Source organism: Myodes glareolus, chromosome 11 (genome assembly GCF_982192425.1).
Source record: "Myodes glareolus chromosome 11, mMyoGla1.1, whole genome shotgun sequence".
In the NCBI taxonomy this organism is placed as follows: Eukaryota; Metazoa; Chordata; class Mammalia; order Rodentia; family Cricetidae; genus Myodes; species Myodes glareolus.
In genome coordinates, this window is record NC_142036.1 from 13,916,394 (window position 1) to 13,931,052 (window position 14,659).

The following is a 14,659-nucleotide window of genomic DNA, read 5'->3' on the forward strand; positions in this document are numbered from 1 at the left end:
AAATGTGCATTATTTTATTATGTGTGGAAAAGCTGGTACTAAAGTCCTTGCCAAGTGACAAGTCCTGACAACCTGACCAAGGATGGGGCCCATGGTTGAGCTTCCAACATGCTCTTTTGTTTATTTTTCGAGGCAGGGTTTCTCAGTGTAAGTCCTAGCTGCCCGGGAACTAGCTCTTGTAGACCAAGCTAACCTCGAACTCACAGAGATCTGCCTGCCTTTGCCTCCCGAGTGCTGGGATTAAAGGTGTGTGCCACAACTGCCCGGCTGCATTTAGATTTTTTAAGGTCAAGCTCCAAGGGGCCACCGGAAGTCCTAGAGCAGGGCAGTTTTCAGAGGCAGGGAGCTTAACTGGACTTGTTTATAGCTCACATCACAGTCACAAGGAGCCAAGTTCCCATGTGTCCTGGACCAGAGTTGGAACCCACAGGTGGAAGCAGCAATAGGAGCTGAGCAAGTGTTAGCAGGGGCAGGGGCTGCAGGCCAGGAGGGACAGCAGAGGCCCAGCAGCAGGCAGGAGGTTCCAGAGACTCCAGGAGCTACGTCATGAAAGTTAGGAAGGACCTGTTAGACACTGGTCCTCCAGAAGCATGCTAGGAACAGTCACTGGAACAAACCAGCACGGTGCCCTGCCTCAGGGCCAGAGGCCACCTGTATCAGAGCTGTCACCCTAGACATGAGCTGTCACTCTTACCATACGACACCAGGCAAGCAGGAAAACCCCATGACAGAATGGTCTAGCAGAGGGTCCAGGGTGCCCAGAGTTGGGTAGTGGCCTCAGGCCTGAGTTAGCAGGAGGCTAGAGGTTGCCTAGTAGGGCCTACTACCTGCCCAGTGTCTGGTGAGTGTCTGGAGCTAGGGATAGGAAGGAAGACAGGGCTAGAAACCACGGGACCTGCCTGAGCCCACCGGCTAGAAGCCTCGGCTAGGAGAGAGCCATCCCACCAGGCTGTGGGCACGTCCTGGACACAGGCTGCTTTGTGAGACCTGAGCCTGCCCAGTGCCCAGCAGCCTTCAGAACAAAGGCCTTCTGTCTGCACTGCAGCTTCCCCTCCTCTTCTGCCCGGCAGAGCCCCCAGGGCTCCCATCCAGCTCCCCACACACACAGCAGGCACATCCATGGCCCAGCATAGGAGGAGGCTCTGCTGCAGGAGGTGCACAGCTAGAGTCGGAGAGAGAGCTGTCCCACTCGGGAGAGATCCGATGCTTCCTGCACTGTGGAGCACGCGTGACCCCAGCACGGTGCCAACCATGCACACGGTGCCAACCATGCACCATGCACATCCCAGTCTCGGACGAGGAGGAAGTTAAAGGGCAGTGGCAGAGGGCAACAACCTGGTGTCCCCAGAGACAACTCTACTCTATCCCCTCCAAACTTCTCAGGAGGACCAGCTCATGGTGACTCCAAAACTGTAGGCAACAGGGCTCTGGCCCTGGAAAGAATACATGGCCTGGACCTCTGCTCCCATGCCAGCCCCAGTCTGCCCCTCTGAGACCCTACAAAGGCCTCTACACAGATGGGCACATCTTGGGGCCTTCAGTGTCCAGGAACCATAATCCAAATCAGGCCAGGCAGAGCACCAGCCAGCCTGGCCAGCTCCTGCTGACATTGGCTCTGTAGCTGGTGCAATTCCTTTTTCAGCCCGGCCTCCTGGGTGCTCAGGGTCCTGATCATCTCAGCTGCCTGTAGGCCTTGAGGTCCTGGTGACTCATCCTTTCTTCTCACCAGCCGATGGGGTCTCTGGGGCTGGGTAGGGTCACTGGATGGCTCCCAGGATCCCTGCAGGGCAACCAACTCCTGTCTGACAGCCTCCTGCAAGGCCCTCCTTGTGGTGCTCCACTCTGGCCCCTGACCTAGGCCTCTAACCTGCATGAGAGAAGATACACAGGCTCCTGAGCCAAGGGCAGCAGGAGAACGGGTCCAGGTGCACACAAAAGCCCTGCAGCTCCAGAGCTCCAAGGCAAGGCATTAGTCCATGCATCATCCCACCATACAAAGCCAGGCCACCCCAGGACCCGTACAAAAGGCCTGGCTAGCCCAAAAATCTTTTACCCTCACAAAGCACCTGAAGCCCATGCCAGTAGCAGCTGGGACACAGGGACCCAAAACTCAGAGAATCAAGATCCCTAACCTTAACCTCCAGGGCTCCTCACTCAGGACAGCTGGCTGTAGGACCGCCGGGCAGTTTCTAGCCTACCATGTCCCTTAAGGGTCTTCAGAACGCCAAGGAAGACTCCAGAGGACACCTGCTATTCCAGGATACAGGGCAGCATCCCCAACACTCTGTTTCACCTTCACCTTCCTACTGCTGCCTAGGAGTGGAATACATGAGTGGGACTGACCTAGGGGGCATAGGGTACTACCTCTAACCCTTAGGGCAATCCCTAGCCAAAGGCCCAGTGGGCAGCAGGCCTGCCACTAACCCACTCCAAAAACCCCAGAGTCACCTTGAGTCCTGGATGGGCTCTGCCCTCACAGTTTTATATATATATATATATATGTGTGTGTGTGTGTGTGTGTGTGTGTGTGTGTGTGTGTGTGTATTTCAGGATAAAATCTACTACTCCGGGGGTATTAGCTGCTATGAGAAAGAGGAGTCCCCTGGCTCAACCACAGGTCTGCAGCACACCAGCCTGACTAAGGTGGATAGTATGGAGGAAAAACAGTGGTTGCTCCCGATCTTCAAGGAGACTATGGAAGAGCATAAGGGGAGCCTGCCTGCAGCTGACATTAGAATGCGTCCCAAAAGGAGAACTGATGGATATAGCAGTGAGTGGAATATGCCTATGCCACCAGGAAGTGCTGGGGAGGGCTGCTGGACAGGGGCAGAGTGGCAGACCAACAGGCAATGTGCATGGAATGGGAGTACCAGGGCAGGCAATTTTGCACAGGCTGCCTACCTCTCTGTGGGAGTCCCTGGAGAAAATCTCAAGGTGACAGTGAAGGATAGCGGGGTCTCTTCCTTGCAACCCCTGCTTTTGGAATTTGCTGTCCAAGTGCATCACCATCAAATTTAATCCAAATAAGAAGGGTAATTCATCCAGAGACTTTGTCGAATGGTTAACCAAGCCCTCCCGCTAAAAGAGCCAGTCCAGACAGAAAAAAAGAGGCAGAGCTGGAGTGTAGGTTGGGAAGAGTGGGCAAAGTAGCTGCCTAGGAGCTCACCTGGGCTTCCCATGCCGCCCTCCGGGGCTCAGCCACTTCCCGGAGCTCCTCCTGCAGGGCCTGCAAACTCTTGTTTTACCAACTCCAGCTCACCACACCCATGTTCAGAAACCATGGGCAGAACTGTGGGCTGTGAGGTCACAGCAGGACTCTCTGACAAGCAGGCATCCAGAACTGTATCCTGCAGAGAACCCAGTGAGACAGTCAGAGACAAGCACAGGTATCAAGAGGGGACAGAAGATGCACAGGTTAATGGGGCAGAGCATTCCCAGATCCTACTGCAGACAGGGCAGCTTCTGACTCCCTGGCTACTTCTCCAGCATTCAGGGAAGCACAAAAACCAGACCTCTGGGAGAACCAGAGGTAAGGACCGGCAATATGAGGCTTCCACTGAGTACAGCCGATATCCTGAGCAGAAGCATCCCTTAGAGCCCTCGTCTCCGTCTTTAAGGAGGGATCATCTTCCAAACTCTACTATCAATGAGCCTGGGACTCCTGGCCAGGGCCAGGAAGGGTTGGGACAGCAGGGAAGACGTCCTCACCATCCACTGCCAGAAGACCAGCTCACACTGCCGCCACTCCAGAGCTGCCCCCAGGCGTACGTTCTCACTCTCCAGCGCCTGCAGAAGCTAGAGAAAAAGACACAGACTGCTGGGCCAGACTGCTCCCTGACCATCTCCTGAGCCCAGCTCTAGTCCAGGGGCCTTTGACCAGAGTGCTCTGCCCAATATTCCACCGACTAGAGGCTGTCCCAAAGGCTGCCTAGATGGGAAGACCTAAGACTGGGGAGCCTGCTGGGCCATGTAACTTTGGGAACCCCCAAGGTAAGGAAGAGTTGATAGGTGATGGGGATTTGTGCATAGGGCAGGGGCATGGGACAGAGTTGAGACATGCATAAGAGGGAAGGGCAGGGTCAGGTCAGAAGATAACCACTGCCCACCCTCAGCAGAGCAAAGCCTGCTAGTCCTGCGCTAACAGCTGTGCCTCAGAGACAGACAGAGTAAGCCCCACGCTCAGCCCTCTCCTTCCTGAGGAACATCCACTGACTGGCTAGAGTCAGAAGCCACTACTCCTTGTCTCCCTCCCTTCTAAGCACAGATCATCCAACACACCTAGAAGACAAGATGCTTGGTAATCTGTAAATGAAGGGTGCCGCTGGGTGCCCCTGCAGGTGCCACATCTAGTCAGAGACTCAACCTACACAGAACGAAAGCGCTCCCACCCTTGACACCTTTATGGGGGCCCAGAGAGAAGACAGAAGACAGCGCGTGTCAAACCCTCTGAACCTAAGACCCCCACTCCTGGCTCCACAGAGAATGCAGGGTCTATGGCCTAAGAAACTGGGGAAATCTTGAATGCTAGCCAAGGCCAGTCTACTGGGGCCAGCACAACAGATAAGGGACTAGAGCCACCACTCGGTCATAGAAAGAGGTAGAAGAGTGGTAAGAGATGTAAGGAGCCCGATCAGGGTGAGGGGACACAGAGGGTGGTCCCCAGCCCTCCACCCAGCACCAAAGAGCAAAGACCCCTAAACACACCATCAGAAAGGCAGGTAAGACAGACCCCAAGAACAGTCCCCAGGAGGCCTGTGGGGTGTGGGCATGACGGAGGAACAAATAAGCCCCTTCACCTTCCCATGGCTCACCCTCAATTCTGTATTCTGATGCAGCCCTCTCTCTGAACCTCCTCCCCAGCAGGAACAAGGACAGAGAGGGTACAAACAGAAGGCCCTGGATCCCACAGCAACCAAGGGAACCAACTAGCGATGCACCAACATGCCTGGCTGCTAATACACCAGGCATAGCTCATTCCAGAAACTTCTGGGACCTGTCTGCAGGTAGGTCAGATCCAGGTTTTGGTCAGCACCACAACAAACACATGGAAAGAAGCTGGTCTGGGGCCTTGGTCCACCTAACCACTGCTGTCCTGTTGGCGGAGACTGCTTGCTTGTTTCCCAGCTGCCCAGACCCAAAATAATCACACAGAAACTGTATTATGACCACACTGCTTGGCCTATCAGCTCATGCTTCTTTTTTTGTTTGTTTTGTTTTGTTTTTCGGAGACAGGGTTTCTCTGTAGCTTTGGAGCCCGTTCTGGAACTAGCTCTTGTAGACCAGGCTGGCCTCGAACTCACAGAGATCCGCCTGCCTCTGCCTCCGAAGTGCTGGGATTAAAGGTGTGCGCCACCACCATCCGGCTAGCTCACATTTCTTACTGGTCAGCTCTTATATCTTTTTTTTAAAAAATATTTATTTATTTACTTATTATGTATACAATATTCTGTCTGCAGACCAGAAGAGGGCACCAGACCCCACCACAGATGGTTGTGAGCCACCATGTGGTTGCCAGGAATTGAACTTAGGACCTTTGGAAGAGCAGACAATGCTCTTAACCGCTGAGCCATCTCTTCAGCCCCCAGCTCTTATATCTTAACCCATCCCTATTATTTCATATATTACAAGGGTCATAGTTTACCGGCAAAGTGCTTCTGTCTCCTGGGGGTGTGGGGAGCTGAGCTACATGGCTTCTCTTTGACTCTGCCTACTCTCTCTCTTATCTTTTCCAGCCTGGTTATATTCTATTAAGTCATTGGCCAAAAGCAGTTTCTTTATTAAGCAATAGCAATAAAACATACTCACAGCATACAGGGGGGAATCCCACACCACTGTCCAGTCCTGTATCATCAGCACAGGCCAGCTTCTGAGACAAGAGGTGCCTTATCTCCTCTATCCCACCACTAGAGTGACCCTATAGCAAAACCCCAGGCAGTGCTAGACTGAGCTTTGCCGAGCCACATTTGAAAGGGGGGTCAGATCCAAAGCAGCAGACCCTCCATGACTCAGAATAGCAACACGATATCCAACAGGAACCCCAGTGAGAGTCCATTATTAATGGTGTAGCAGAAACCAGAGGCCTCAAGCCAGACCAATGAGTCATAGCAACGACCACTTGCAAGTAAAGAGGAATGAACTAAAGGGGGTAAACTGTGACTCAATACACCATGCAGCCCGCCCCCCAGACAGATGCGCCTTAACCCTGCCGGTAAATCATGAGCCTTATGGTAAAATAGAAAATAATAGGAATGGTTAATTTAAGATATAAGAGCTGGCCAATAAGAATTGCAAGCTAATAGGCCAAGCAGTGTTGTAATAATACAACTTCCATGACAAGATTCTTCTCTCCTTCTTCTCCTTCTTTTCTTCTTCTTCTTTTTGTTTTGTTTGGTTTTTGGCTTGTCTTTTAAATTTGGTTCTGATTTGGGGGGAGGGCGCAAGGGTAGAGGGCAGATTCAAGGAGCCAGGGAAATAGGTGGGATCAGAATGCATGATATAAAAACCACAAAGATCAATAAAAGTAAAACAATAAATAAATAAAAGGGGGTCAGAGCCGGGGTAGATAAGGATCCTCAAATGTTGTCTCAGCACCTCAAGGCCAAGCACTGGCCCTAACAGGCTGGGCCCAGTCCAGGATCTATCCAGGGATACAGGTCCAGCTGACACCAACAGCCAGACACCTTACCAAGTGAGCACCTTTGGTTCACAGCAAGGCCTAACAGATCACCCAGAGCACAGAAGCCCAGAAGTGGAATCTGTCAACTAGCCTTGTAGTATGAGCCCAGGAAGATGACAGAAGGCAGGGTTCTAGCCATCCGTCCCTCAGCCCAGGAGCCTTAGGTAAGGTGGAGAAGTTCAATCTTGGGCTAGAAAAGAGGCAGAGAAGGGAGCTGGACCTGGAAGAAGGGGTCACCCAGCCCAAGTTCCAGCTCGGCTGCAATACATGCCCAGTGCCAACAGCCAGCCAACCACTCAGGAGGTCTACAGTGGTGACCGATGCTGGACCTTTCCCGTGAACCTCAGAGATAAGCTGACCAAAAGGAAGAAGCAGTGATGATGGAGAAGGCCCTAGAAAGGCAAGCAGGAAGGTCAGCACAAAGCAGGGGAGTGGAAAGAACTGGATCTCCTGGGAGAAGCTGGGGATGGGGCCAGCACTGACACTCTTCCCAGCCTCAGACAGAAGGCAATGTTAGCACTGCATCTCATGGCCTGCTTCCCTCCAGGTCTGTGCTAAGATTTAGATCTATTTGGGACCATCAGGAGGGGCCCATTGCCCAGGGCAGCCATGGCTGGGAAGAATCAAATGGACCCTGGGCAACAAAACAGGACTGAGGCCTACAAATATCAGTGCTTGTGCACAGATCTACCCCAGTAGACTTCCCCAAAGACCCTTAGAGTGTAGGCTCTGAAGAGCAGCTCTCCCCACTCACACTCGGCCTTTAAACACCTCCAGATACATCAGTCAGGTAGAGCTAGCTGCCCATTTCAGACCGAGATCAGTGTTCCTAAAAGCCAGCCGTCCCCTCCTGGACACCACATCCCTCCAACCCTGGCCTTGCCTGGCCAAATAACTGGCATACACAACACCTAGCCTTCCTTCCTGGACAGGTGTGCAATCAACGGGACAGGGAGAATCCTAAGGGACACACCGATCACCCACAATAGCAAATGACAGTGAGTTTGGCAAATACCCAGAGACACAGAAGTCAAAGACTAACACCAACCCAGGTATTTCCCAGTAGACCACACTCCATCACAGGCAGCAGTCACTCTGGCACCCTACCAACCCTCACCTGCTGACTGCTCTCTGGGTCCCTGAGCATCTCTGTTTCGGCAACAGAAAGATGGTCAAGGTTCTTCTGGCTATGACATCCACGGGTGTATAAGTGGATCTGCAACAAGTAAAGCACCCAGGCTAAGGAGCCACTCCCCAACAAGATCTCCTTTAGCTGGATACAGGCACCTTTGAGACCACTCATAGCCAGGAAGGACAAAGCTGGGCTCAGGGCAGCTCTGTAATGCTGGGGGTGGGGGCTGCAGAGGAGGGGCACTAGACAATTTCACTGAGGGCTTCCACACCTTGCTCACCAGGACGGAGGTAAGGCAGAGTCCTGCTCTACTTGTAAAGGTGAGACCTAACCTAAAGACCAGAGCTGGGGGAAGCCCAGCAGTCCAGCGAGCCAACTGTGATGAGAGAGATGGGGCACAGGGCAAATGGGCCCAGTGTGAGGAGCCATGGGGCTGAACTACCTTGCTGAGAAGGGTGCACTGCTCCTGCTGACTGGAGATCAGGCGTCGCCACCTAAACCGCAGCTTTCCCATCAGCCATTCCACTAGTCGGAGATCCATCGGACTCTCTGTTTCCACATGGGGTCCAAGAGGACCAGGGATGGCCAGGGCCTCATACTAGAGAGGGAACAAGAGTCAGCCCTGCTATAGACTCCATCTCGTGCTAAAGGAAGGACCAGGACGAGGAGGTGCAATACAAGCATAGGATCAGTCCGCTATAGTCTCAGCCAGGAAGCCGGATGAGCCTGGCTGAGGACCGCACCAAGGGTGGGTACCGTATGACATGGGACCACAGAGAAATCCAGGGTTTCTGGGCAAAGTTCGGCTCAGACACCCTCACTACATACTCACCTCACACTGGGGCAGCTGATCACCCAACTGCACACGGGTCTGGGCAAGCAGCTGCTCAAGGAAGGGTCCTCGAGCCAGAAGCCAAGACAGGGCCAGCAGCAGTTCCCGGCTTCTCTGAGAACTGCCCTCAGGAAACTGTACCAGTGCAGACCTGGGGTAGCCCTGGGAGTCCAGTGCTGACTTCACCACACGGGCTTGGGCCTCTGGAGTAGGAAATCACCAGCTTAGGGGGTGCCAACCTGGAGGTGTCACCTGGGTCCTTCCGGGAAACTGGGAGCAACCCTAAGCTGAGAACCAGCTGAGTGGACCAAGGAGGCCCAGGGGGAAGGATTTCTGTGAATGGCTGGCTCAGGCTAGTCAGTTTCAGAGCCACTGCTAGTCAGGTGAGCGAGGAAAAAGGTAGTAGAAATCGAGGCTTAAGGAAGTGGGCGGGGCAGTGCTGGCAGAGAGAGGGGAAGGGACAGGTGTCTGCAGAAAGGGGGCGTTGAAGTTGAATACAGAAGGGTAGACAAAAGAGGAGCTTTAAAGGCGCGGGACTTACCGAGCTGGGCCGAGCGAGGTCGACCGAGTTGGGGGGACTGGGGAGTGGAAACAAGGGTCCTGGGGCATGGCTTTCTGAGAGGGCAGGGTTTACCTGGAGCAAGGTCGGTCAAGGTATCGTTAGCAATACCAAGCGGTGAGAGCACGCGTAAGAGAAGCTGCCAGAGCACTGGAGCCTGCAGGGAAGGAGTTTGTAGATAGCGAGTGTCAAGGTCTCACCACCGTCGACAACGCCTTCCCCGACCCCGGCCGCCTACCCTGATAGCCTCACCGCCTCTGGACGGTCAAACTTCGCGCGGCGGAAGATTTCAGGGCTGGGTCCAGCGGGCAGGGACCGACTCAACGCAGCGATAGCCTCAGGGAGGGCCCTGGCCGCCCCTTCCACCCGGTGCCTCCGCCGCCCCATGCAGCCAGCACCGGGCAGCCTCGGATCGCCCGCCCGAGCAAGCCGCACCCAGCGACCAATCACTGCTCGGGCTGGGACCCGCCCTCTACATCCAGGCCCAATGAGCAGAGACCGGCGTTTGAATGCCTACCAGTCTGTCCCGTAAGCAGGCACTTCCGGGGTCTGGGTGGGGCCGTGGGTTTGCCAGCTCCGCGGACTTTGGAACTCACCAATCAGCACCTCTAGTTACCAACCTCCCAGGCGGCTCCCGCGCAGGTAGCGCGGGGCGGGAGGGCGCGCATGCGCCCTAGTGTCCCCTGGAGGCGCGGGGAAAGAAGTACGGCTCCACCCAAACACGCTGGGAGTGTCTCTGCGGAGCCTCCCAGGAGCTCGCCACCAGGGGGCGCCAGGGACCCGCGAGGAGAAGCCGAGCCCGGCAAACCGGGCGGGGAGTTCCGGGGGCCACGTCGCCAGGAGTCTCTTGAGAAAGCCATCCTCCCTCTCCTGTACAATCCCAGACCTCCTTGTCCCTATTTTCATCCTTCCTCCAGCCACTAGAAGACTAGTTTTTGAGGAAGATTCTCCACTTTAGAAAAGGGTGCGGCCATCTCCCTTAGTGTTGAACTTAGTTTCGCGCACTACAGTGTCAATCCTCGTAAGCCGTGAGAACCCTGCAAGGAAATATATAGAAGTACACAGCAGCTACATGACAATGGCAGAATGAACCCAGACTTCAACCTGATGAGCGGGTTAAGACGCCGCACCACAAGCAGACAGCAATTATGCTCAGCAATGGGCATGAGGCTGGTACGTGGCCACAGCCTTTACCAGAACATTCTCTGTGGGAAGCCGGGGACGAAAGACCACATCAAATGCTCCAGTGCGTGTGGAGGAGGGCCGGACAAAGGCCAGACGCTGCCTATAGGGATCCCGGGACAGTCTGCAGGCGACGGAGACCGGGCGAATTGTGTGGGCGGGGCCTGTACGCTTGAGCGGGCACAAGCTAAGCTTTGTGTGCTCGATATCACCAGAAATAGCTGGGACTGTGGACAGTACTGTGTGAGCTCTCCATCTCAATAAAGCCGGGAAAGAGGCAGGTGGAGAGGGAAAGGGTGCGATGCGAAAGAGGAAATTGAGTTGAGACGGAAGGGCAACGGACCCTAGGCACCTGCCACCTTAACCGCGGCTACAGGATGGCCACGCCCTCCGGAAGTGCGGGACTGTCGACCCACCTTCATCTTAACCTTCCCTGTGCTCCTGCTCCGCACTTTACCACCCCCTCCTCCGCCCCCGCTTATGACTACTTGCTGCCGACTTTCCTCTGCTCATCTGGATGCCTTGGGCCATTCTGCCTCGGGTGTGCTTCTTCCTGGGCCCTTGCCAAGCAGCTAGGGCTGCTGGTGCCAGACAGCCAAGCCCAGCTAGACCCTACTTGCTCCTACCGCCCTGGGTCTAAGGACCCTGCTTCTGCACACACTTGTGCATACCGTCACACTTCACAGCGCCCTGAAACCTTAAGCTCAAAGATCTTGGCTACTGTGCCAAGGAACTCCCGATACACCTTTAAGGAGCCCTTTGTCTCTCGAGGCCTCTTTGCAATACTATGCTCTTGCCCCACCTGACCTGCTCGTTCCTACAGGCCTCAGGTTGCTGGGAATTCACTCCAAGTCTGCCCGCATTGGGAGACATGGAACTGGGTGCAGGGGGCTGGGATTATGAGGAAGGCAGGGTCCTCGGGGGTGGGAGAAAACAGGGGAAACGGAGCTTCTGCCCTTCACACATGCCTTTTCCAGGTCCTCTGCAGATGTTGGACACCCAAAACCTGGAGGTCTGTCCCAACGCCCATACCCCTCCCAGCTGGAAACTCTTAAGATTTCAGGTTTTGGGGGGGGGGGCATAGTGGCCCACGCCAGCACTCGGGAGGCTCGGGAGGCAGAGGCAGGCAGACAGATCTCAAGACCAACACCTGGTCTACAGAGGGAGTTCCAGGACTGGCTCCATAGCTACTGAGAAACCCTGTCTCAAAAAAAAAAAAAAAAAAAAAAAAAAAAAAAAAACAACTCAGGTCAGGTTGACCTATTCTGCTCATACTGTTGTAACCTAAAGCACTCTGACATCTACCCGTTGGGATTCCAGAATTACCCAGTAAAACACACACACACACACACACACACACACACACACACACACACACACACACGGCCATTTACAGGACTCACCAATAGCCTATCAGGCTCATTCCTGCAGTACAGGTGCCAAAGACTAAGGCCGGCAAAGCCCAGGGGCACTGCTGAGATCTTTGTGGCCTTGTTAAATCCAAAAGAGTCTTGAAAGGCCAGTGGCATGGGGGAAGGGGAAGCTGAGAGTTGCCGGGCTCTACATAAGTTTCCAGAAAACCCTTTCTACTGCCACAGAGCCAGCCCTCAAATCCCATTAGAGCACCGAGTCACCCGGAGCGTTCCTGGGCAGGGGGGAAGGGCAGATGGGGATGTGGTATCTGTTGAGCAGCTGCAGAACATCCACAAGGGCGCACTTCTGGGGACAGGGTGGGGTTGCAGGAAGTGGAAATGGAATAGGCAAGAAGTCTGCACAACTCCCACGAAAGAATCTCAGAAAGGGAACCATATCAGCTCCCACTGATTCACCCTCTGAACTGTGGCCAGCCCCACCCACTCCCAGGCTCCATGTTCCTACTGACCCTGTTGGCCAGGGCCTCACCCCCAGGCCAGAACCACTAAGGAACTTTATGGATTCTGAAATCCTGCCCCGAAGTGGCACTCCCCCAGAGGGCAGCAATGTCTACAGCAGCAGGAAAAATCAGTGTCCTGCATTAGGCCTGGAGCTGAGGCTCCCCCAGCTCCACTCCAACACACACTGGTAGACAAACACACGGATCTTCCAAAAGATCAGGTTTATTAAGGGCATGAAGGACTCCTGAGAGCCCCTGCTGTCCAAGGTTAAGGCCTGGCATGTGCCTGGGCGGGTAGGGAGGGTTTCCACAACCTGTAAGGAGAGACAGAGACAAATGTGAGTGCATATCGAAGTTTCGTTACTTACTCCACCAGGGTTGATCTCATCCTGTAGACAGGCGGACTGGGTGGGATTGGAGATGGGGCTGTACCTGGATCTACTTGAAAGTGTGGCTCTCGGCTCCACCTCGCCCAAAGCCTGAAAACAAAACAAAAAAACAGAAAAGGAGATCAATAGGTTGGGGAAGGGGGTCAGTTGAGGTGAGAGGTCTGTTAGGGAAGAGGACCAGCAACATACCTTTGGGCCCAAACATGGCTGAGTAGCAGGGATGGTTGCAGTAGGGCTTGCCTTCATGCTATAAGGAGAAGAACATGAGGGGTGTTTTCATCCCAGCTCCCACTGCCCCCCTCGTTCCTCCCTCTGCCCCCTAGCAGCCCCTTACCTCGGCATGGCTCCCAGAAGTCAGTGTCTTTCCACATTTCTCACACTTTAGGCAGGGGCGATGCCAGTCCTTGCCCAGTGATGTCACTCGCTCAGCTGCAAAAGCACAAACCCACTGAGACACTGGGGTCCCTGCATATCCCTTCGGCTGCACATACACATATGCTTCGTTCCCTTAATGTGGTAGCCACCCTGGATCCTCAGACTGCCCTGCGCTCCATAGAGGGGCACCTCCTATGGCACAAGCCAGAAGGGTCCTCCTACAGGAGGGATATTTTCTTTTCCTCTCTCTATCTCTCTCTGTCTTTCTCTCTCTCTGTCAGGTATTTTGAGACAGGGTTTCTCTGTGTAACATCCCAGGCTGTCCTGGAACTTGCTTTGTAGACCAGGTTAATCTTGAATTTACATAGATCTTCCTGCCTCTGCCTCCCAAATGCTGGGACCAAAGGTGTGGGCCACACCATCTCAGTTCATTGGTGGGACATTTTCAAGCGCTACCACAGGGATGTGACCCCCTGAGGGCTTGTAGGGCTGGAGTGGAGCCCTACAGACTTGAGGGACAGGGCGGGGTGGATTTGGGGAGCAGGTCTAGAGAGTCTAAGGCTAGGTGAATGGGTTAAGTCCTCTGACCTCCGAGCTGGTGGCTGGATAAATGAACCTGGGTGAGCCCTTCTCTACAACAGGGACGAGGGGACTTGACTTAAACACCATCTTGTGGGAGCCCTAGGGCGCGCGAAAAGCAAGAAAACCAGCACCCCAGAGACTGCACTCCCGGACGTGGTTTTCCGTGTCTGTTTCTACTTAGTGTTGGGAGGGGCCGCCCCAGTCCCGCGTTCCTTCCTTTCCCGCGGGGACCCCGCCCAGGACACGCAGAGAGAAGGCGGGAGAGACAGACCAGCCGGATCCAGAGGCGAGGATCACACATACAGAGAAGGGGAGACCCAAAATCATGGGAGTCATGGAGACCTGGAGACCCAGAGGCAAGGAGGCTAGAAAACCGACCCAAAAGCTTAAGACAAGTGGGCATAGATAGCGGTTCCGTTTGATACCAAGTTATACCACCCTCACGCCGCAGGCAAGGTTCATGGGTTCGATCCAAGACAATCCCCCCGAACTCTAGTCACGGCCGCCCACCTGCACAACCCCAGAACTATCCGCCTCCAGGCTACGCTTCCGCGTACCGCCTGCCGTGCGCCCACGGGCATGTAGAGAAAGGCTGGGACACCCAAGCATGCTCACCGAAATACACCTCCTTGTCGCACTTGGGACACTTCGGCATGGCGGAGCTCAGTCCTACACAAGTGGCTGCAACTAGAAGGAAGTAGGTAGTAAGCTCTAGACTGGGTGGCGTCCGCCTGGTCCGCGCTTTTCAGGGACCCCACGGCCCTGCCCTTTAAGGTCCCGCCCCCGCCCCGCCCCGCCCCCTGAGTCCGGAACTTGGACCCCTGGGATCTCTGATCCTAGCCAACCGGCCAAGAATGGTCATCTGGTCCATGCTCGCCTCTGGCAGGACAAACTGGCCAAGTGTCATGCAGGGGCGCTGACTCTTCTGGAGACCCTCTGAGGAGCCAGGCAGCTCCCGCGGGACTAGGCCCCGCCCCCTGCCTGGGGCAGGGCGAGTGTGCTGTGCTGAGCCGGGAACCGTAGGTCCTTCCCTCAAATGATGAAGCGCCCTATCAGGGC

The 14,659-nt window shown here is 54.8% G+C and overlaps 2 protein-coding genes across 2 annotated transcripts; both read right to left on the reverse strand.

Moving 5' to 3' along the window:
• Tedc1 (tubulin epsilon and delta complex 1) lies at positions 1-10,807 on the reverse strand. Its single transcript, XM_048431470.3, is given in 9 exon segments — positions 1-1,867; positions 3,167-3,232; positions 3,234-3,347; positions 3,709-3,795; positions 7,794-7,892; positions 8,251-8,406; positions 8,641-8,843; positions 9,275-9,356; positions 9,452-10,807. Coding segments are annotated over 9 exon segments (1,272 nt in total). The 5' UTR covers positions 9,587-10,807; the 3' UTR covers positions 1-1,537.
• Positions 10,808-12,461: 1,654 nt separating this feature from the next.
• On the reverse strand, positions 12,462-14,376 carry LOC125398555 (cysteine-rich protein 1). The gene is made up of 5 exons (XM_048431467.3): positions 14,216-14,376; positions 12,978-13,072; positions 12,833-12,890; positions 12,687-12,733; positions 12,462-12,568 (listed from the first exon to the last, which is right to left on the reverse strand). The coding sequence occupies exons 1-4, from the start codon at positions 14,253-14,255 to the stop codon at positions 12,693-12,695; spliced, it is 234 nt and encodes a 77-aa protein (XP_048287424.1). The 5' UTR covers positions 14,256-14,376; the 3' UTR covers positions 12,462-12,568; positions 12,687-12,692.
• Positions 14,377-14,659: the final 283 nt, after the last annotated feature.

Excerpts from the sequence above, each read along its gene's own strand:
- LOC125398555 (XM_048431467.3), bottom strand. The coding sequence starts at position 14,255 with ATGCCGAAGTGTCCCAAGTGCGACAAGGAGGTGTATTTCG. Across the intron at positions 13,073-14,215 it reads CGACAAGGAGGTGTATTTCG|CTGAGCGAGTGACATCACTG; the intron begins GTGAGCATGCTT and ends GTGCTTTTGCAG. Across the intron at positions 12,891-12,977 it reads CTTCTGGGAGCCATGCCGAG|CATGAAGGCAAGCCCTACTG; the intron begins GTAAGGGGCTGC and ends TTCTCCTTATAG.